At 40.8% G+C, this 25,026-nt stretch overlaps 1 protein-coding gene across 1 annotated transcript; it reads right to left on the bottom strand.

The window, feature by feature from the left end:
• Nucleotides 1–497: 497 nt before the first annotated feature.
• LOC140125724 (indolethylamine N-methyltransferase-like) lies at nt 498–14,544 on the bottom strand. The gene is made up of 4 exons (XM_072144573.1): nt 14,410–14,544; nt 3,531–3,885; nt 2,762–2,969; nt 498–1,175 (listed from the first exon to the last, which is right to left on the bottom strand). Exons 2-4 carry the CDS (start codon nt 3,679–3,681, stop codon nt 749–751), a joined length of 786 nt encoding a protein of 261 aa, XP_072000674.1. The 5' UTR covers nt 3,682–3,885; nt 14,410–14,544; the 3' UTR covers nt 498–748.
• Between the last annotated feature and the right edge of the window lie 10,482 nt (nt 14,545–25,026).

Genomic DNA, 25,026 nt, shown 5'->3' with positions numbered 1-25,026 from the left:
GCAGCATTATAGACAGACAATGCACTCAGTGAACTCTGGTGACCCTGGAAGTAAATGTGCCCCAATATGTACCAAATATGGTGTGTGTCAGGATTAGAGATGAGCAGACTTGATGTCCATGTTCAGGGTACGGGTTCGGTTGCCTGACCTCGATGCATTGCTGGATTGATGGCTGAACAGCCAGTATGCTTATGACAGATTGACAGGGGAAGATTTTCTGTTTGGCCGGCAAGACATCCGGGATCGGTGGCCGAAGTCAAACATTGAACCCAATATCGAACAAAAAAATTGGCTCGTCTCTAGTTAGGATTCCAGAGCATGCACCTGCTTTTATATACATATATATATATATATATATATATATATATATATATATATATATATATATGTTAGTGTATGTATACTGTAACACAATTTATTTTTTTCTCTACCCATTTTTGGCCCGGTGATTTCTGCATATAACCGAATAAAACCAAATGAAAGTCTTGATGCTGCTACTTATGATTTATTGTAAATAACATATATGTGACATACAGGATGTCAGGATGTTATTTTTCTTCAGACAAGTGAAGGACAGCCCCGCCAACAACGAGCAATGGTATATTAAAGAGATAACTCATCATTTTATAAAGCAGAATACCCCTATAAATGCTGAAATCTTCAACAAGTCTTGAAAATTAAAACTTTAAAGCATCATGCAGGTTTTCACCCTCTGTTATCTTCAAATAATTAAACATTTTTGTTTCCATTAAACCTCCTTAACCTTCTGGGCACTAGCAACAAAAATCTGATCGTATTTGGCTAAGTCACTGGTGACCTTGCTATCAAGTGTCTCAATCATTTCTATATTGAAGCCGGCATCTTCCAGAGACTTCGTAACAAAATCTTTATCTATGTTCAGAGAGTGATACTTGTGTTCTGCAATGGTGAAGTGCTTTACATTGAATGTCCCAGTGAGGATGAGATGACCCCCTACTTTTAACCTAGAGGATAACTTTCTCAAGTTCTTCCTATATGCCTCTTTGTCTTTGCTAGTTTGACCTAATAAATAGAAGCTCGTCAGACTGTCAGCTTTTGGAAGCGCCAAAGACTCTGATGGATCATCTTTACTCAGGTCAAATATCACATTTTTGATTTTACTTTTGAGAGTCTCTTCTTTTTTTATCCACTTATCTCTGAAAAAAAGAGAGAAATTGAATATGTAAAGATAAAAGCATAATATAAATGACATTAACACTAACTGAACATACATATACTGTAAATGTAAGATAGTGACTGATGCTATGGTTGGAGGCAAAGGATGACAGTGATTTGGAGCTATGCCTGTTTTGAGCGTTAGCCACAGTATAGACAGAGCTCTCTTTTTCTGTCTCCATCTGTATGGATTGGATTTATAGATAGCTGGGGATAAATAAAAGCGTTAAATCAGGGTTACAGCACTAAGAAACATTATATGATCCTTTAAAAATTTTAGACAAAAGGGTATATTAATATTACAATAATACATTTTTATTAACCTCTTTGATTTTACTGTGCAGGTGGGCTCAGCTCTCTGCTGCTGTAGTGGAATGGTCTAGATATACTGGAGCAATAGACAAGGACAGTAAGCACTAATACTCAACCCTTTCCCAACTATAACTGCCTAATTGCCCTTTCAACCCTAAGTGGTTGGAGACAACCGGTCGATGTTCCCTTCCTGGGAAAAAATACAAACACAGAGACAAAGACTTGCTAATATAAACAAATAAGAATTTTTTTTTTAGGTTTGAAGAAGATTACACCTAATTTTTATTTTAAATCTCTTTTAATTAACTTACAGAAATAAAACACAACTTGACGAATCACAAATGTAAAAAAAGCATGTCCATCCATCACAGATCAATCATGAAATGAAGATATTATAAATAAGTTAGAGCCATAAACTGCAAGGCACATTGTAAACTGAGGTCTGAATCATATAGAAACCAGAAGTGAGCCACGTGTAAAGTATTTTATCCTGCATGCATAATGAGCTCCCAAACAAGCCCTACTTACTTGTGACTGTGTACCCTAAATGGAACAGGAGAACTATAATGTGCTCCCTTTCTACACCAAAGTGGAAACACATAACAGGATAAACAACACAAACAAAGAAGTATTGTCAACAAGTCAAGTCACAACAGAGATAGCAATAAAGTACAGAATCACAAAGGCAGAAGAATAGTTGGAACAGTAGCCAATTTAAATAGAAAAAAAGCAAACAATGTCTCCCTCACAAGCAAAGAAGCAGGTCAAGATGAACTAAAACTAACACTCGACTGAATGTGTACAAAACACTTAGAGGAGACCAGACTCTTCTGCTGGACAATTGGAGTAGAGCGCTGTCAGATATGACATTTAAACTTTGCAGTCAACACCAATTCAGCCAGCAAACTGTGTTCACACAAAGACAAAATCAGCCTCTCCTCCAATGGGAACGACAGACAAAGGATGATTTTTACACAGATGTTATACATATTACATGATTGCACAGAATTTTAAATGCTGTCACTATGAAGTACAAATTCTGCTGCATATAATAAGCATTCATAAGTCTCTATGAATTATGTAATTCATATAACTCTCCATCTCTCCATTGGGCAGCAATTTTCTAAAAACCCAAATTATAATCCTGATGTTTTTCTTGATGACAATGATAAACTCATGAGAATTATAAATAAACAAAATAAAGATGTAGGTATAGGATTAAAATTCAATACTTTGAAATTCACCCATTTCATACCTGTCACCTCCCAACTCTGGAAAACAATCTGATAGATGGGACCAGTCAAAACTGTCCTCTTCCCCATTCTGCCATTTCTCCATCTCCTTCATGCAAAAGTCATTTGGCTCCAGAACTATTATATCACTAAAATAGTCACATGTTGCCAGCAGTTGAGGTATGATGGGTCCAGTTGAAAAGTCAATCAGTGTCTTTCCTGCAATTTTACCTGTTACAATGAAAGAAAGAAGATGTTGCCATAGATCTATAATGTAAGCAGAGGTAGATAGTCATCAACCCCCCCAAAAAAGTGTGCCCCTAGAATAGCAGGTGTCTGGCACATATGCTGGGTACATGTGTGGACATTACACCAGCCATCAGGAGAAAAGGTGATTGGGATGATATGTGTAATCATAATCGCCAGTGACCTCCCATACAACAAGGGATTTATGTTTTACATTTTACCCAGGAAATACAATGACTTTTTGTAGCTAAGGAATAAGGACCTCCGGGTAGACATATTATTTACATGAAATTTCTGAACTCCAGTCACACTGTTTGTGTTGCAAAATGTGATTTTTATTATATAAACTTTCAAACATGATCTATCAATTGACCTTCATCAGACTCAGTTGGCACAATGGTGTGACTGAATTCAGAAATTTCATATACTTTAGGGGAGTGGGACCCTCTCTTGGGCACCCGTGACATTCCACCAGTGTGCAGCAGAAATCCTCCTTTACTATATTATTTACATGGACATGAATGAAAAAAAAAACAAAAGTCTTACCTGAGGCCACCAGACTCTGAAGAGTTTTCAGGGGGAACTTAACAATTTCTTCATGTAATATTTTATCAGCATCAGGCACGGCAAAAATATTTAGTAGATCCTTTGGATCAAACTCATGCTCGTGATAGTACTTGAATGAGCAAGAATCCATCTTCAATCTGGTCAATCTTTTTCTGTTGATGTGACCTAAAAATCTGTTTTACATCCCATATCATACAGAATTTATAGTTGGCAGTGTTGAGTCATGTGATTATCTGCTGCAACTTCATTACATTCTTTTGTTGATTTACTTTGCATATTGTATGTGAGGAGGACACATGATGTCTTCTAAGTTCCCTGTTGCCCTACGAGGATCCTGGAGCAAAAAAAAAAAAAAAGAATACAATTCACAGAATAATATGATAGATTTGACACATTACTCACCTTTTTTGTACAATTGCCCTCTCAGCCAATACCTCATATGTGTCTGTATGAAGTCCTTATTATGCTGGATTTGGGTGCCTCCTTAAATATAAAGAACCTATTGAAAGCCTGTTATTATTTTAGTACAGTTACTTTATGCTTGACAATTAAGGATGATATTGATAAGATGTGACAAACTTTTCTAAAGTAAATACAAAATCCACTATAGAAAATTTCAGGGCCAGTTGTAGAGATGACATTACAATTAGTAGATTTTGCCATCACAGGTGGCAACATTAACAAATCACTCCTATCTATGATGTTTTGGAGACTGTCAAGACAGAGACATCGGTGCAGCTACTCACATGCCCTCTACTTGCCCATACTGCCCTAACCTGCAGGGAACAACTGGACAATAGTCCATACTCTGATTAAGTGCTTAGAATAAATGACAGGTAGAGAGAGACAGACAGATAAAAAGACAAGCACAAGTGGAGTCAGAATACCTGTTTCAAATTCAAGATGGCGATGAGGCACAGAATTGCAAGGCAAGACAGTAATCAGAAAACAAAGCTATGGTCAGAATACACAGGAAGCAAAATAGAGGCAATAGTACTACAAGTAGCAAAAGACGAGTATAGCCAGTGCTGAGTGCACTGAGAATAAGGTATTTTAGGAGTTTTTACATGGTGTCCTGGACACTGAATCATTCAGTCATCCATCACTCAAACCCTACCTGCCACACTCTAAATTTTATGATGCAACCACCTAACTTTCCACAGAACACACACCCAGCTCAGTGACAAAAACAAAACACTGAAAAGAAAGCTGTTAATCACATTAGTGAAGGGGAGGTTGCTAGACATTTTATTAATGAGGGGAGGATGCTGGACATTACACCAATGAGGGGAGGCTGCTGCTGGACATTTTATTAGTAATTAATTTCAGGAAGCTGTTGGATATTGCAAGATCCGGAGGAGGAGGCTGGACATTTTATTAGTGATAAGATACTGGTCTCTTGTTATGCCGATACGAAAGGGGATCTAGTCTAAGTGCCCACTTTGTTTGTCTGATTCACCAGTCCATTCCCTGAGCCTGCATCACACATTCTCCTCACCTGTGGCTTCTCAGCTCTGAGTATGGATGCCTATTCATACAACCAGTGCCAGGGTTTAGGACACAGAGCAGCATGAGAGGACCTGGAGCTGCACTCACTGCTACCCGACCTCCTCCACCAATGTGTGTGGCCATCAGTTATCTTACATAAGTTATGGTAGTACTCATTGGTCTCTGAATCTCAGCAGAGTGCTCATAGCTTGACAGGGTGCATATGGCCTGTCGGGGCGGCTTGATGACTTTAAGTTGAGATGAATATATGCTGCACTTGTTCATGTACTATTTTGGTGGAGTTGGAGTCAGAGTTCCTGAAATTAAGGAGTCCGAGTCGGACTAGAAGTCAAAGGTCTGGCTTGCCGTCTACACAGCCCTGTTTTTAACTTAATTTTATAATTACTTTATTTTTTGCATCTGAAATGGCACCTGAATACACTAAGACACATTCATACCTAATTTAAAAATCCATTGCGCCTCACGCATTAACAGATTCTTTTTACAGTTCCCTCCTCTGTTTACACAAGGAATTTTTTCAATGGCAAAAAAAGGGAAAACCTGCAGAATTTTTGTTATGTACATAATAAGATGTTTGACTACTCCAGATGAGTTTTTGTTTCCTATTTTTATAGCTGTCAGATGTTCACTAATTCAGACTTTTAACTTTCGCAATGTACATCATATATATCAAAGATTACATTGAACACAATATACAACATAATCACACTTCATAAATGTTTTGAACATATGGGGGGTCATCTTTATTTTTCTTCCTTTTTCTTCTGTCTTTTTGAGCCATTTTTTGGCACATTGCAATTTTGCTTTTTGGGGACTTTTTGAAATGTGCACTAAAGTTACATTTGTTTATTGTCAATAAGACACATTTATCTTCTATTCTACAGTAGATGTTCTAAATGTCGTAAATGAGATGTATCTATTCAAATTGTCTAAAATGTGTGTAATATTTGGCTCAAACAAAACCATACTGAAGGAAACTGGTAAAGAAGTGACTGAGATAGTACGGGCAGTAGCGATACTAGGAGATAATATACTGCCCAAAGTATTCCCTCTCTTTGCTGCATACATGCAACCATCCTATAGGATGTGTTTGTGACCTGATTCTTGGTTCAATACAGGAACATAGCTTTTTATGATTTTAACAATCTTGTGGACTATAAGGTGTACAGCAACATGGTGGCCACACAATGCCAGAGTGTGGAGGTGGCAGCAGCAGGAGGTCAGAGAGTAGCACAATGACAAATTCTGGAGGTGGCAGCAACATGGTAAGCCACAATGTGGCACAATGATAGAGTTTGAAGTTTGAAATGAATATGAAGTTTGAAATGAATTTGAAGTTTGAAATGAATTTGAAGTTTGACATTTTTAATTTAAATTTGAATTTGAAAATTAGATGCGCCACATGCATCATTCATTATAATTTCCCTGAAAATATTACGTATTTGCCAAAAAAAGAACTGAAATTGAGTATACAGCTCCCCCAAAATGGACACCCTGGACTTCACTCCAGCAACTATGTGGATTTTACACTGATTTCTTGCTATTAACTTCAGCGACAAAAAAGAGTTGGAATTTGGAGTATACAGATCCCCCAAAACGAACACCCTGGGATTGGAGCAGAAATCACCCCAGAAACTATGTGGATTTTACACAGATTTCTTCCTATACACTTCAGTAAGAAAAAAGATATGCTAGTTGGGGTATACAGATCCCCCAAAATGGACACCCTGCGATTGGAGCAGAAATCACTACAGAAACTATGTGGATTTTACACAGATTTCTTCCTATTCACCTCAGCAACAAAAAAGAACTGCTATTTGAGGTATACAGATCCCCCAAAACGGACACCCTTGCAGCAAAAATCTCTACAGCACAGTACAGTAGAAGCAGCTGGACACTACAGGCAGCACATGCAGTGTGAAGTGCCGAGATAAGAAAATTGCGGCCTCTTTTATAGTCTGTGTGACATCACATAAGCCTGCCAGTTGCTGATTGGCTTACAGGTCTGCACATGTGATTGAGGGTGTTCCTTTCTCTTTCCCAGAGTTCTCTGCCTCATGTAACACGTTGTACTCACCCCATTTTGGTGATAAAGGAGATAAAATAAACTTTGTTCCCATGAATCACCGTAAACTTCGGCTTTCTGGAAGTTTTCCTGAAATTCTAACCGAATTCCGATTTGTTAGAATCAATTCGCCCATCTCTAATTATTTTTCATAGGTAACTTTTTCCGAACAGATTTTCTTAGCTCTGAGAAATTCTCCATCATGTATATCTCATATAAAAACTCATCTGTTGTGGTCAAATATTATATTGATGTACATGACAAAAATTCTGCAGGTTTTTCCCTTTTTGCCTTGGAAAAAATACCTTGTAAAAACAGAGGAGGGGATCTTAAAAATGATTTGACATATATCTACTGAGAGTTTTGCAAATGTATTATATATGTAAAAGATTTTTCCAAAAAAACATATTAAAAAGTTTTTTTGGGAATTTTGTAAAATCTGACAAATTTTGCAGTCTGTTGGAGAGGTTAGGGGTGGACGCTCATCTTCATGCTGATGATGAGACTTTGTGATATCATAATGATACATTTTGCAAGGAGTCCCTTCTTCCCTGTGGAATAGGAGGGCCAAACTGCATTGACCTTCTAGAATGGGTTAGCAGCAGAGATGAATATCTGATAAAAAAAAAAAAATTGGAATTAAAGACAATTGAAAGAAATCTGGATAGAAAATTAAACCTAAGGGTTTTGCTCTAAGATGTTTTCCATGAGATAGCTGATGATCACATGAACATCCTATAATTGGATATCAAAATGCTCCTGGCTTCTTACTGACTTTGTTCATTTGTATAGATAAATGTATACTGGATGACAACCCTCAGGTATAAACATTTCCATAACAGAAGAACATGTGACAATCAGCCTTACCGCAGCCTTCTCCAGGATCCACACTGCAGGATTCTAGATAGGACTTGCTGGATTTGGCTCTATTTGAACCCTAATTTACCATTATACTTTAATATACAATTAAATTACTGTCTCTACAATTCCCAGTCTGACCTGACAACCTGTAGCTTGGAGTTTCACCACTAGAGAATCAAACGTTTTAGAGCAGTGATGTAAATTCACGCAGAAATTTTTGAACTGTGTTAGAAAAATTTGTCCAGTTGACCTACAAAGTAGTACAATACACAATACACAATGCAATATAATAAAGCTTTATTTATCCCTGAGGAAATTGTAACAGTAGGTCCTGTTTAAGAGGTGAACTGTCAAGGCAATAGTACGGTTTGTTGGGTGCACCACAAAAACATCCCAAACCATATAGGGACAAATTTACTATTGTAGTTGCAACACAACCTTGGTGTCAAATGAGCAAAAAATCTTGCGATATGTTTAAATGAAAAAAAAAGCTTCTTTTTCATGTTCTCGAGTTGATTTTTAGCATCATTTTAAATATTCCTGGACATCATTGTAATTCTGACACTGTCCTCCAGAACAGCCTGTTGGTGTTTAATGAATCTAACTCCTCATGACAGGTTCCCTTTATAATGGAAAAACTTGGCAATTCAAAGAAATAATGGAGCAATTATAGAGGCAGCGATCAAAAGAGGGTCAAAAAGTGAGAACAGAAACAATCGGGGGTATAGACCGTCCATATTGAGGGTAAATCTGGCATCCTAGGGTACAGTATGCCATTGATGTGGAAATCCACCATGACCTTGATTTCTATATAGTTCCAAATTAAGATTTAATAGGATCACAAGGTTGGAGAATGAAATTATCCTGATACCACTAGTGCTCTTAAGAAGATTCTAGTTCAGTACAAATCCCATACTTAAGTTCCGGGGCCTAGAGCTGCTGGAGGGCCCAAATAAGGCTTTATATAATGAATCCTTAAGGGTTGAGGGCATCTGTATAAATAACTATGAGGGAACTGCTTGGTATAATAAACTAGGGAATATTTTAGGGAACAGGAGACTGTTTTAGTTTCTGAATTTTTAGTGCCGCCACATGAGTTCACTGTAAAGGGGCCCACTGAGGCTCTGTCGCCCAGGGGCCTACAGAAACCTGAAGCCGACCCTGCATAGTTATATTAGTAAATTAGTAAGATACGTATTACAATACAACAGAATCTCATTGCTTCATGAGAAATCTCCACTATTCGTTCAGAAACAGTACATGACATACAAGGAAGGCATTTTACACCAAACTATAAGCCAGCTGCACAGCACGACTTCTGACCTTCAAGCTACAACATGTAAAATAAAAAAGAGTCTACAGTTATAATGAATGTAATGAAATTCTACAGTATAAAAGAATGTAATGCAATTCTAGCCGTGTATACTGACACAAACAATTTAGTTAGAATTTTTAATAATAATAAAATAATAATAATAATTCCTCACACCATCCTAAAGTTTTCATTTCGGAAACAAAATAATGGGTTTATCAGTTCGGTCAGGCTAATATGATCACCTAATATTAGGTGATCAATTTTTTGTGAACAGGATTCTGACAGGTGTATCTCAATACATTAAAATGTCAGCAAAAAGTTATTTTTTTTTTCAGCCATTCAATTCAAAATTCATTTTCCAGCAGGACTTGGCACCTGTCCACACTGCCAAAAGTACCAGTACCTGGTTTTATAACCACAGTTTCACTGTGCTTTATTGTCCAGCAAACTCTCCTGATCTTAACCCCCATAACTAGAAGCTGATGGGCCCCAGTGCAAAGTCTGTGCCAGGCCCCCGACTATAATGTATGGTTTATAGTAATAGTCTTCTCATAAGGGAAAGTGAGACCTTATGGACCCCCAAAGCTTCTTGGGCTACCGCACCCGCATCTTGGGCGACCGCACCCTCTGCACCCCCTCAAGTTACTCCCCTGTTTACCCCATAAAGAATCTATGAGAGACACCGGACCCAACAATGCAGATGAGCTGAAGGTCGCTATCACACAACCAGGGCCTCCATAACACCTCATCAATGCCATCAGCTGATTCCTCCCTTCTGTCTGGAAAGTGCAGGGAGCACCAGATTGATGAAAAACATGTGCCACAATTCCTGAATCAGGCACTGGATATATAGTGGAAGGGCAGGCACTGGCTATATACAAAGTGGAAGGCACTGGCTATATACTGGGGGGCAGGCACTGGCTATATATGAAGGGGCAGGCACTGCCTATATACTGGGAGCAAGAACTGGCTATATACAAGGGGGCATGAACTGTGTATATACTGGGGGCAGGCATTGACTATATACTGGGAGGCAGGCACAGGCTATATACGGGGGCAGGTACTGGCTATATACTGGGGGGCAGGCACTGGCTATATACTGGGGGGCAGGCACTGGCTATATACTGGGGGGCAGGCACTGGCTATATACTGGGGGGCAGGCACTGGCTATATACTGCGGTGCAGGCACTGACTATATACTGGGGGCAGGCAATGGTTATATACGAGGGGGCAGTCACTGGCTATATACTGGGGGAAGGCACTGGCTATTTAAAAGGGAGCAGACACTGGCTTTATACTGGGGGCAGGCACTGGCTATGTACGAGAGGGCAGGTATTGGCTATTTACTGGGGGCAGGCACTGGTTATATAATGGGGAGCAAACACTGGCTATATTCTGGGGTAAGGCACTGGCTATGTAATGGGGAAGGCACTGGCTATATTCTGGGGGGCAGACACTGGCTTTATATGGGGGGCAGGCACATGCTATATACAGGGGGAGCAGACACTGGCTATATACTGGAGGCAGGGGGATGCTGGCTATATACAAGACACAGGCACTTGCTATATACAATGGGGCAAGCACTGGGTATATACAAGGGTGCTGCTGGCTATATACTAGGGGGCTGCTGGCTATATAATGGGGGCAGTGGGCTACTGGCTATATACTGGAGGAAGGGGCCACTGGCCATATACTAGTGGGCAGGCTCTGGCTACATACTAAGTGGCAGGGGCTGGCTATATACTGGGGGGCTGCTGACTATATACTGAGGGGCATGTGCTTGCGGGCTATATGCTAGGAAGGCTGTAACCAATGCATTTCCCAACCTAGGCGCTTATACTCAAGTTAATAGGTATTCCTAGTTTTTAGTGTTAAAATTAGGAGCCTCAGCTTATATTCGGGTCAGCTTTTACTCATGTATATACGGTATGTTGTCACAAACAAAATGAAATAAAAGGTATCTATACAAAAATAATGGTACAGACGGTCCCCTACTTAAGGACACCCGACTTACAGACAACCCATAGTTACAGACAGACCCCTCTGACCTCTGGTGAAGCTTTCTGAATGCTTTACTATAGCCCCACACTGCAACAATCAGCTGTAAGGTGTCTGTAATGAAGCTTTATAGATAATCCTTGGTCCCATTACAGCAAAAAATGTTTAAACTCCAATTGTCACTGGGGCCAAATATTTTTTTTGTCTGGATCTACAATTATAAAATATACAGTTTCGACTTACATACAAATTCAACTTAACAACAAACCTACGGACCCTATCTTGTACGTAACCCGGGGACTGCCTGTATTGTTATAAAGTACATGTCCCACAAAAAGCAAGCTCTCAGCCAGCTATAAAGGCCAAAATTAAAAGACCTATGCTACTTGGAAAATAATGATGCAAAAATTATAGATTTTTTATCTGTGGAGAGTGGGCAGGAAAGAGGAATGAAAACGAATTGGTGTGGGCGTGCGTAATTAGCGGAGGGGGGAGCCATAAGTTGCCCAAGCGTGCCTCTGGCTCATTTCCATATTTTTATAAAGTTACTTTACAGCTTATTCCAAAGCCCTGAAACTATGAAAAAATACTGGAAACAACCCCCTAAGGTAATGAGCATGATTGTGTGGACAGTCTTGGGGACAATGTTTGCTCAGTGTCAGAGGTGAGAGTGAAGGTGCCTTGGAGGCTTATGTAGCCTTCTCTATCTGAGTTAGATAATACGTAACACTAAGGAGATGGAAGTGGGCGCAGAAAGGTTGGGTTAGTTCTGAAATTGAGCCCCCGACATATGCAGAAAGAGGTGAGGGACATCAATTCTGCAGCAATCATAGGGAACATATACAGATATAATATTACATTACAGAGTACAAACAGTCCTATGGAACAATAGGAGTGCTCACAGGAGATTACAGTCTATGACGATGAGGGGGTGACACAAGAGCTTACAGTCTATGAGGATGAGGGGGTGACACAAGAGCTTACAGTCTATGAGGAGGAGGGGGTGACACAAGAGCTTACAGTCTATGAGGATGAGGGGGTGACACAAGAGCTTACAGTCTATGAGGATGAGGGGGTGACACAAGAGCTTAGAGTCTATGATGATGAGGGGGTGACACAAGAGCTTACAGTCTATGAGGATGAGGGGGTGACACAAGAGCTTACAGTCTATGAGGATGAATGGGGTGACACAAGAGCTTACAGTCTATGAGGATGAGGGGGTGACACAAGAGCTTACAGTCCATGAGGATGAGAGGTGACACAAGAGCTTACAGTCTATGAGGATGAGGGGATGACACAAGAGCTTACAGTCTATAAGGATGAGGGGGTGACACAAGAGCTTACAGTCTATGGGAATGAGGGGGTGACACAAGAGCTTACAGTCTATGGGAATGAGGAGGTGACACAAGAGCTTACAGTCTATGAGTATGAGGGGGTGACACAAGAGCTTACAGTCTATGAGGATGAGGGGGTGACACAAGAGCTTACAGTCTATGAGGATGAATGGGGTGACACAAGAGCTTACAGTCTATGAGGATGAGGGAGGACACAAGAGCTTACAGTCCATGAGGATGAGGGGGTGACACAAGAGCTTACAGTCTGGGAGGATGAGGGGTGACACAAGAGCTTACAGTCTATGAGGATGAGGGGATGACACAAGAGTTTACAGTCTATGAGGATGAGGGGGTGACACAAGAGCTTACAGTCTATGGGAATGAGGAGGTGACACAAGAGCTTACAGTCTATGAGTATGAGGGGGTGACACAAGAGCTTACAGTCTATGAGAATGAGGGGGTGACACGAGAGCTTACAGTCTATGAGGATGAAGTAGGTGACACAAGAGCTTACAGTCTATGAGGATGAGGGAGTTACACAAGAGCTTAAAATCTATGAGGATGAGGGGGGGACACAGGAGCTTACAGTCTATGAGGATGAGGGTTGACACTAGAGCTTACAGTCTATGAGGATGAGGGGGTGACACAAGAGCTTACAGCCCATGATTATGAGGGGGACACAAGAGCTTGCAGTCTATGAGGATGAGGGGGTGACAGAAGAGCTTACAGTCTACGAGGATAAGGGGGTGACACAAGAGCTTACAGTGTATGAGGATGAGGGGTGACATAAGAGCTTACAGTCTATGAGGATGATGGGTGACACAAGAGCTTACAGTCTATGAGGGGGTGACACAAGAGCTTACAGTCTATGAGGATGAGGAGTGACACAAGAGCTTACAGTCTATGAGGATGAGGGGGATGAGGGGGTGACACAAGAGCTTACAGACTATGAGGATGAGGAGTGACACAAGAGCTTACAGTCTATGAGGATGAGGGGGAGACACAAGAGCTTACAGTCTATGAGGATGAGGAGGTGACACAAGAGCTTACAGTCTATGAGGATGAGGGGGAGACACAAGAGATTACAGTCTATGAGGATTAGGGAGTGACACGGCAGCTTTCAGTCCGTAAGGATATATATAACACACAATGACACTCTCAGCCCTGATAGATCTCAGAAGTTCTGCTGTTATGTGACATATGGTGGAACATAAAGGCATCTGAAGTAAAGCACCCCCCTGCAGTTCAAGCAACACATGCCTCTTCTCAGCTCATTTCCCATGATTTTGTAAAGATTTTTTTTATTGGTGGGTGAGATTTCAAATCAATGTGGGAATTCTAGAAAGGACATATTGCAACCTACCTGCATTTGCTAATACCATATATACTCGAGTATAAGCCGACCCAAATATAATCCAAGGCTCCTACTTTTTCACAAAAAAACTGGGAAAACCTATTGACTCGAGTATGGGTGGGAAATGAATTGGTCACAGCTTGCTCCCAGTATACAGCTATTCAGCCCCTTGCCCCCAGTATATAGCTATTCAGCCCCTTTCCCCTAGTATATAGCTATTCAGCCCCTTGCCACAGTATACAGCCAGGCCCAGTTTGCCCCAGTATACAGCCAACCCCAGTTTGCCCCTAGTATACAGCTAGCCTTAGTTTGCCTACAGTATACAGCCAGCCTCAGTTTTCCCCCAGTATATGGCCTCAGTTTGCCCCAGTATAACGCAAGCCCCAGTTTGCCCAATTCTTAAAAATAACGTAATAACTCACCTTTCCGGTGCCCCCTGCAGGTCTTCTCTTTCATCAGTCTGGAAGTGGAAGGTCCCTGGGGCGCATAAAGCTGACATCAGCCTCCGCTGACATGAGGGTGTGTGCCTGCTGCCAGCACACACAATACTATTGCAGTGGATTGTCTGGGGGTGCCGGAAAGGTGAGTTATTAACTTTCTTTTTTTTTTTGTGCTGAACAACTCGGCTTATACTTGAGAATATATACTGTAGTTTAAAGGGGTAAAATCTGGTGACAGGTTCCCTTATAAGTCACCTGCTTTCTACTTAGCTCTTTGATGCCTTTAGGCTGTTGAAAGAACAAAAAAAAAAAAATAAATAAACAAACAAAAACACAAGTGGCAGCCAAATATAATAAATAACAAATACTGGCCTGAATATATTATTGTGTCTGCCCCAGGTTTTTTTTTGTCTAATTTTGCCTTAAAATTAAGGTCTTTTGAGCTTGCACAAATATTTATAAAGTTACATAGTTCATATGGTTGAAAAAAGACACATGTTCAACCAAGGAAGGGATTGGATGAGGAAGGGATTTATGGGAAACAATTCTATATAACATATCTGTCAATGTTATTTAGGTGTAACAAGGCATCTAGACCCTTCTTGAAGCTCTCTGCTGTCCCTGCTGTGACCAGCGCCTGAGTCAGGCTATTCCACAGATTGACAGTTCTCATAGTAAAAAAGTGTTTGGGCCATAATTGTGTTGTGGCTGCACCTTGTCTGACACTTGAAAACTGTGCACCTGAAGCGGCCGCAACATCATGAAGCACGCAAGTGCACCAATAAATAAAACGTGCAACTGTCTCACATCCTAAAAACAGACCAGAGTGTGCAACACTATTGGATTATCTGGTGTAAAGTGCACATTAGTGAGTCAACTGCACTTGACAGATTGCACCAGTTTTGATATATTCAGACCATAGTTCATCGATTAAATCCACTGTGTTGCCATTGTCATTAGCCCTGTGATCACTTGTCTGTGTTTATACATGTCAGCAGGGGTGATGTGCTGTATTAGCAGGTGATAACTGGAGCCAAAGACTGTGAGGTCAGAGCAACTACAGTGTAACAGAAATGCTGATCATCTAAATTAGAGAGCAAGAAGCCAGGAGTAGTGATGAGCGGATCCGAAACACAATGGGACACATTTACTAAGGGAACGAATCGCGTTTTTCTGCTGCTAATTTACCATCCATCAATACCCCTGAGTCTTTTTCAGCTTCAGTTTTACCAAGTAATCGACAGTTTCAAACATAATTATACTTTTTGTTTCCATGACCCAAGTGCATAACCTTACATGTATCTACATTAAACCTCATCAACCATTTCCCTGTCCACTCCTCAAGCTTCCACAAATTCCTCTGTAATGCTATACTACCAACCTCAGTATTAATGACTTTACACAGTTTAGTAAAATCTGCAAATATTAAAAAAGTGGTCTTTCTATCACGGTACATAACTCATGTAGAGCCCAGGGGTGTATACCATCTTGACCTCCTGGCGAAGCATTTGTGCGAAATGTGCATCCGGGTGTACCATTTGGCCTCCCATTGATTGCCCCTTGTCTGCCCTTCACCATGTTTTTGGGTAAATGTTCTATAGAGATATAGAATTTTTAATACCAGAAGGTACCTCCGGTTCATTTCATTATTTGTTTCATTGCACTATTGCCACTTTACCCTTACTTGTCTTACTGTTGGACTGACTACCTTTTATAAATTCTGAGCATACTTTGACTCTGGGGCATATGGAAGGGGGGTTATAGGTACTCTGTGGATGCCCTTTTTACCATCTGGGGCTACTTGTTTCCCCTATGTATTTGATTTTCCCATTTGTGGGATATATATGTGTATAAATCTGTGGAGAACTTTAATAAAGAATATATTTTTAATGATAACTTTGCAGCTCTTTCTTTTTGGTACTTTTGGCTTTTGTAGTTTAAGAGTTGAATGTAATATACCATAGACTATTGGGGTTGATCTGGTTTTGATTGTGTTTACCATCTTGGCCTGTTAATTTGTCTATTTTATTGGTTGTGAGCTGTCGTCGTACCTCTTCCTGGGTTAAACTGTTGACATTCCAAAGAGAATTCACATCATTCCACATCATGTCTTCCACCAGTGAATTTTCTTGGGTAAACACATTTGAGAAGGTGACATTCAGTACAATGGCTCTTTCATCATCTCCTTCCACCATGACCCCCAGGTTATTCTTCAGAGGGCCGACACCCTCCAATTTTAGTATTTTACTTGAAAACAATTTGGGATTATTTTTGCTCTCATTGGCAATATTTCTCTCAGTCTCTATTTTTGCGGCCTTTATCTGTTTTGTTACAGAATTTATATTTCTCTATATAATCCTGTAACACCTCTTTGCTAACGTCATGTTTTAGTACCTTAAACGCCTTATCTTTCTCGCTTATTGCTCTCTTTACAGTACTAGTTACCACATAGGCTTTTTCTTGTTTCTCTTATGTTTTTTTCCCATATGGTATGTGTTTCTCACAGGACTTTTTTAGAATTCCCATTTTTTCGGGTGCTTTTGTCTTTGAGAACATTGTCCCAAAGCTGCTGAAAATTTTACCCTCCTGAAGTTTTGATAAGTTTTATGTTCGTTGTCCCTCCACTAATGCTCTTAGTAAAGCATAATATAAAATCAATGATATTATGTTCACTATTCCCCAGGTTCCCCCCAACCTGTAGTTTTGATATCCTATCAGGTCTGTTGGTTAGAACAAGGTCCAGCAGTGCCCCCCCTCCTGTTGGCTCCAGGACTAGTTGTCACAGGTAAATGTCTTTTATTGTTGACAACAACCTACTACCTTTGAAGGACCTGCAGGTTTCTGCCCCTTCAGTCAATATTGGAGTAATTGAAGTCCCCCATGATAAGTATTTCCCTGTGCTTTGAAGCCCCATCCATTTCACTTATCGGCATTTCCTCTGCTGCCTCCATTGTATTTGGAGCCTTATAGCAAACCCCTAGTAATATTTTATTATTCTTTTCCCCTCCCCTTATCTCAAACCATAGGGACTCCACATTTGCGTCATCTCGCACGACAGGCTTAGCTACTGTCCAGCCATGTCTCGCTGATACCCACTATATCATATTTCTGCTCCAACATCAAGAGTTCCAGTTCCTCCATTTTGTTTGTGAGGCTTCTGGCATTTGTGTACATGCACTTTATACGGTTTTCCCTTTCGCTATTCCTTTGGTTCTTATTCCCCAATGTCATTCCAGCTCCCCTTCTTCCCCCATGGACTATGACTCTTCACAGCTCCCTATCTACACTGTCTCTTTGCCCTGCACAAGTGTAGTTGTCTCTAGTTTAAACACTCCTCCATTCTTCTAGCCATTTTTCCCCCAAAACAGCTGCACCCTCCCCATTGAGGTGCAGCCCATCCCTACTGTAGAGCCTGTAGCTGACAGAAAAGTCAGCCCAGTTCTCCATGAACCCAAAGCCCTCCTTCCTACACCAACTTTTGAGCCCCTTATTTACCTCCCTGATCTCCCGCTGCCTTTCTGGTGTGGCACTTGGTACAGGTAGTATTTCGGAGAAAACTACCTTTGATGTCCTTGCCCTGAGCTTATGGGCTAAGGCCGTGAGATCATTTTAGGACTTTTCATCGACCTCATACTTTGTTATTGGTGCCAATGTGGACCATGACTGCTGGTTCTTTACCAGCTCCTCCCAGTAATCGGTCATCCAGGTCCGCAACATGCCGAACCCGAGCAGCCGGCAAACAACACACTGTTCGGTATGCACGGTCTTTGTGACAGATTGTCCTGTCTGTTCCCCTAATAGTCGAATCGCCCACAACCAGCACCTGTCTGACCTTGCCTGTGATCCCATTACCCTTCTTACAGACATTCCCCTGGTTGGTAGTGGCCATATCTTGCTGCAGCATTGCTACCCCAGAGCTGATATCCCCCTCATCCGCCAGCCTGGCAAACTTTTTGGGGTGCACCAGATCAGGACTAGACTCCCTACAACTCTTCCCTCTACCCCGCCTTCTACATGTTACCCAATTATTAAATTATTCTATTCTGTTCCAATACAAAGAATGGCTGGACCTCTTGTGCCACCCTCATCATCCTTATAGATTACAAGCTCTAGTCTCCTTCCATCACCCTTTACAGACTGTAAGCTCTTGTGAGCAGGGCCCTCTTATCTATTGTTCCATATGATTGTTTGTACTCTGCTATGTCTAATTTTATTTGGATATGTCACCTATGAATTGTAAAGTGCTATGGAATATCATGGCGCTACATAAATATAGATTATTATTGTTATTATGAAGCTGTTCTCCCTACTGCCTTATACTTGCACCCTTCAAAATGGGAACATGCCTACCTCATGCACCTAAAAGTTGGTGGGACCTTGTGTTATGCTGGTGAGAGCCTTCTGCTTGATAAATTGAGTGATATGGAACCCCCCTATATTACAGCCTGGGACATGGAACTCTACCGGTGATTGGCTCAAGGCCTTTAAATTGTGCCATAAATTGTCCACCTCATGTAATATCCAAAAAACTAACTTCGAGATACTTTGCAGGTGGTATTGGGTTCCAACTAGACTACAATCTGTGTATCCAAATTGCACAGATAGATGTTGGTGCTCCTGAGACTATGACGCATATCTGGTGGGGTTGCCTGGTAACGCAGGTGGTCTGAAGTATGCAGACTGATACGTGATTTGATGGGTCATCATCCCAAGAATCCTCCCACAGCTGTTCTCCTGCAGTTTCTAATTTCCACCTCAGAGTCTTAAGCTCAAATCTCCCTGTGTTTCACGTTGATTGCAGTCCGTGCTCTCATCCCAGGGCTGTGGAAAACCCCTCGGACACCTCAGATTTCTGATTGGTTTGGTGGGATAACAATATTACATAGATTGGAGGAACTTATGGCTCACTTTCACAACACTAGAGTAACCCACTCGCTTATTTGGAGACTGTGGTTGACATTGAGTCAGTCGGCCGTTTTCTCCTGTTTCTCCTGATTTCTGCTACGGCTCACCCTACACAACCCCATTGCTGCTGGTCCTATTAGGCCACCTATCCTTCTCCCTTGTGATAATTTGCTGTCCCACCTCTTCTTTAAACCCCCTATTTTGTCCTTGTTCCTGATTTTTTTTTTATAATTCTCTTGATGTCATGTGTCGTTTCCTATTTGTAATACTTGCATTTCTTACTACTTGATACCCAGATTTAGGATACTGGGTTAGCCTACATTGTCATTGTACTCTTGTATGCTGCCTCCGAATGTGTATGACATTTGTAATTTGGAGGTAATGCTTGTCTCTTTTTCTTTGTAGTTAATACAAGAATGATACAGAAACACACGTCCAATACAAGATAATAGAAAGAAATATAAACCTAAGGGTTTTGCTCTAAGATGTTTTCCATGAGATAGCTGATGATCATATGAACATCTTATATGTAGATATTAAAATGCTCCTGGCTTCTTACTGACTTTGTTCATTTGTATAGATAAATGTATACTGGATGACAACCCTCAGGTATAAACATTTCCATAACAGTAGAACATGTGACAATCAGCATTACCGGAGCCTTCTTCAGGGTTAACACTGCAGGATTCTAGATAGGACTTGCTGGATTTGGCTTCATATTCATCCTAATTTTCCACTGTACTTTAATATACTATAAAAGAACTGCCTCTACAACTCCCAGTATGACCTGGAAACCTCCGAGTTTCACCACTAGAGAATTATACTTTTAGTTAGATTTAGTTTGCTTGTGGAATTCTGAGGAGATGTGGTAGTCGGAAAGGATGGGGAGGGGCTGTCCGAGTCATCTAGTTATGGTTGTCCTTGTCCGACTTGTCCAATATAAGAAGTTAGCAGGGGTTAGGGTAGATATTTAGGATGTATAAAATGACACTGGAGGGAGCTGTTTATAATGAAATTAGGGGGAGCAGTGTATGGGAGGTTTTATATAATAAAACTTGGGGCTATATATGGGAAGCTTTATGTAATAAAAGTAGGGGAAACTGTAGGAGGTAGTATATAATGAAATGGGAGAGCTTCACACAGGGGTCAGCTAGGGTCGGCTCCAGGTATCAGTAGGCCCCTGGGCGACAGAGAATCAGTGAGCCCATATGCTGTAAACTAACGTGGCGACGGTACAATTCAGAAACTGAAACAGTCTCCTGTCCCTAAAATATTCCTTAGTTTATTATACCAAACAGCTCATGGTTATTTTATATAAAGCCACCCCCTTCTATAGATTCATTAGATACAGCCCCCCTCACTCCCATGGATTCCTTATGTGAAACCTTTTTTGGCCCCCCCTGCGGCTCTGGGGCCCAGCACTTTCCCAGGTAAGTTCAGTACTGGCGCCGACCCTGGGGTCAGTAAATCAATCTGAGTGGGCTATATATAGGTTCAGTGAAGTAAGCAGGGTAATAAATATTTATAGCACCCCCTTAATGGATTTTTTTATAGTAAGGGTGGTGCTAAATAAAATCATTAGGGGGATTTATATAAATTAGCAGAGTTCTCAGCATTAGGTTATAACAACAGGGTGGTATTTTTTAATTACAGGACACAACATATTATTGAGGCCTCCCTCCCATAATGCATTTGCACTGTCTTTTTTAATCTAGTCTAACTCATCTGGCAAAACCCCTCATTAAACATATCACATGTTTTGTAAGTAGTCACTTGTATTTTACATTGTTAATAATTTTTAATAATGTTAAAAAAATTACATTTCTTATTATTTAGGCCCCATGCACTCCTCCTCTCCATCATGGCGAACGTATACCCTTCGGGCATACGTTTGTGTGAATGTAGCCTTATACATGTGCGTATGATGTGTTTTAACCCATGCATTTTCAAATACAATGCCCACATATTGGGGCAGATTTACTTACCCGGTCCTGTCGCGATCCAGCTGCGCATTCTGTGTGGAGGATTCGGGTCCTCCGGCGATTCACTAAGGTAGTGCACCTGATGTCCACCAGGTGTCGCTGCTGCGCTGAATTCCGTCGGAGTTCACTGCAGTTCACCGTCCTACCCTGGGTGCAGGTAAGCGCGTGTCAAGCGCAACTTTTTTTATAAAATACGGCGGTTTTTCCGAATCCATCGGGTTTTCTTACGGCCACGCCCCCTCCCCCCAATTTCCGTCACCTGCATGCCGGCGCTGAAGTGCCACAATCCGATCTGTGCACCAAAATCCCGGGGCAATTCAGGGCAAATCGACGCAAATAGGAAATATTTGGGTAACCCGATGGAAAAAACGTGATTCGGGCCCTTAGTAAATGACCCCCATTATGTGAGAGCAGCCTTAGTGTGCATCCACACGCTCAGGTTTTCTGATGCAGTTTTTTTTGTCCAAACCATACTACAGTATGGCACTATATAGGGATTTTCCTCTTCATTCATTACAAAGAATTTGATTTCGAACACCCACAGCAGGTGCTTGTAACAATTGTGGGTGTCAATGTTTTAAAATGCCGCTGGCCTTTTAAAATGGGTCCATTCATGTTATCCCTTACATGCCACAGGCACAGTATTCATGTGATTGTCATTTTGTCTGGGTTTTCTTGCTCCCGATGACATTACGACTTGTAAGGTATAACAGGATGGAATATTGTTTAAAATGCCAGTCTTAATTGATTCCTTGAATCGTGTATAGCTAAGAGTCCTCCTACTAGTTTCTGATCCTAGGCAATCTGCAGCCTCATGAAGTGAGTAACCCACTTAGAGGTAGGTGATTACTGTATGTGATAAAAAAAAAATCATGTAGTGACCAGCCAAATATATTCAAATATATGCCCAGCATCAGACTAGGATAATACAGGCCCGCCAGATTTGGCAATCCTGAAAGCCCGCTCCCTCTCCATAAAATCCCCATGTAGGATGTATCATCAATAAGATCTCTAATCCATATTATTTGTGAATCAAATAATGCCTTCGTCTGGATCTCGGGGTCCCCAAAGAGTGTTAAGGCCTAGGTCCACCTGAGGATTCTCTGGGATACTGGGGGGCCAGGCTGACACACATGACATGCAGTACCAGGAAAACAAAACATAAAGACCTTGGGATTGTGTAATGATAGTAAAGTGTGGTTGTAACTAACAAGCAAAGTGTGCCACAGTTTCCCGCCTCACTGTCTCTCGTGTGTTTTATAGTCAGTTATTCATAAGTAACATCAAGGGCACCCCAACTATCGCCAACTGCGCCTCTCGAATATAACCCTGCATCCTGGTAGGAACTGTTGTCCTCTGAATGTTGTTGAATATCATCACTAAAAAATAACTTGCTTATTTTGTCCCTTTATTTATTTTTGCACTATGTTTTGTAATGCTGCTATATTTGCCATTGGACTTTCATGCCCACATGTTGTTTTGTATTGTCATCTGTAAAACCGACAAGCATGTACCACCCCACAGTCATGGAAGCACAGTGACGGGGAGATTTATCAGAAGTGTCTGAGAGCACAACTGTTCTAGTTTCCCATGGCAACCAATCAGAGCTCTGCTTTCATTTTCCCACAGCTGTTTATAAAATTAAAGTTGAGTTCTGATTGGTTTCAACTAGAACAGCTAGAACAGTTTTACCTCAGACAATTCTGATACCAGTAAATTTCCCCCAAAATCTTTAAGGGTGCAGCCACACATTTTTTCACATGCAGTTTTTGAACCCAAAAGCAGGTGTGGATCATAATGGGTGAAGATTATCATTTAGAAGAGTTACTCCTCCTTTATTTTCAGACCACTCCTGGTTTGGGCATCAAAGACTGTATCTGATAAACTGAACGTGTGTGAACGCACCCTAAGCATTGGTCAACGTATTATATATGATTTAGTTATATGTGTATATAGGCAGTCCCCGGGTAACATACAAGATAGAGTCCATAGGTTTGTTCTTAAGTTGAATTTGTATGTAAGTCGAAACTGTATATTTTATAATTGTAGAACAAGACACATTTTTTTTTTCCCCCAGTGACAAAATTTCAAAATTTTTTGCTGTATTGGGACCAAGGATTATCAATAAAGCTTCATTACAGACACCTTACAGCTGATTATTACAATCTGGGACTATAGTAATATCCAGAGAACTCCACCAGAGGTCACAGTGAGCAGAGGGGTCCGTCTTTAACTAGGAGTCGCCTTTAAGTCGGGTGTCCTTAAGTAGGGGAGCGCCTATATATGATTTAGTGATTTGGTATCTATTACAATGAGTAAAGATTGATAATCTTTTAAGACATTTAATAAACAATGAGGATTATTGGGTAACTTACACAAGAAAAAATTGGGATGACCTTTATTCATAACGACAGTCACTGGACACACAAGTTTGCTATAAAACAAAATGACACCTGAAAATCATGACATGACAATCAGAAGCACCACGCGTATAACTGGCTGTAGGCCATAGGATCTTACAAATGTGCAATGCATGATTTTATGTGTAAAACAAAAACCTTTTTCATCCGTAAGTACTTACATACCCCATACAATCCCTGGCAAACTGTGATAGCAAATATGTTGTTTATCTGGTATTTTCTATAAAAAGGTAGTACTAAATAGTCCTTTAATATTGGATTTGGAGAGCAAATTTCTAATGCACTCGTTCCTGAGGATAAGCAAATCATGAAACAGGGTGTGTTCGGCTTATCTAATCATTGTCTGAAGGAACATCATGGAGGTATGTCCTGTCTTACAGCCACCGTTATTAAAAGAGTGAACCCCCCCTAAGAGTGGAGTTGATTGGTTTCATAAGCTGTGGAAATGCAAGATCTGGAAATGCTAAATCTTTATATTATATATCCTAGGTGCCTCAACAATATACATGGTAGAGAAGTAAGGGGAGCAGTAAGGCTGAGCCCTCTCCATACGTGTCAGATGTCAGCTGTATTACACAGCTGACACCCACCAGTAACAGCTAACAAGTTAGGTGCCACGGTCGAAGCCGACAGCAGCACCTAACAGTGTTTCCGAATGGCACCGCCATCTTGAATGGCCGATCAGCTCCTTTTGTGACGTCATCGGAGGGTGCCGATTGGTTGCCTTGTATATGCTGTATGTATGTATGTATATATGGCGTGTATATACTGTATGAATGTAATTCCTATGTGTGAGTAAATAAATATGTATGTTTTCTTAAGGGAGAAGGGAGGCCCCATTCAGAAATCGGCTATGAGGCCCTACGTCTCCTAGTTACGCCCCTGAAATTACAACCACATTTTGAATTTTTTTCCAACTTCAGTGTACAATGAACAAAATAAAAAAATATGCCACTAGAAAATACAATTTGTCCCACAGATAATAAGCCCTCCTATGTGTAAATGGAAAATACCAAAAGATCTGGGTTGTGGAAAGAGGGAAGTAAAAAATGGAAATGCAAAACTGGAAATTTGCCCAGTAATTAATTGGTTAAAGTACATTTATTAAGTATAAGATGACTAATGCTTTTTTGTATTTATCCGCTATACATACATTATGTGATGGTCTCTTCTATCTCCCGCTGCTCTTCCCTCCTCCTATGATGTCAGGTGATGATTTTCAGGTGTAATTTTGTTTTATAACACACTTGTGTGTAGAGTGAGAGTTTAGACCATGACTAAGAGCTAAATTT

Source organism: Engystomops pustulosus, chromosome 4 (genome assembly GCF_040894005.1).
Source record: "Engystomops pustulosus chromosome 4, aEngPut4.maternal, whole genome shotgun sequence".
NCBI lineage: Eukaryota > Metazoa > Chordata > Amphibia > Anura > Leptodactylidae > Engystomops > Engystomops pustulosus.
This window is presented reverse-complemented; position numbering and strand designations above follow the sequence as displayed.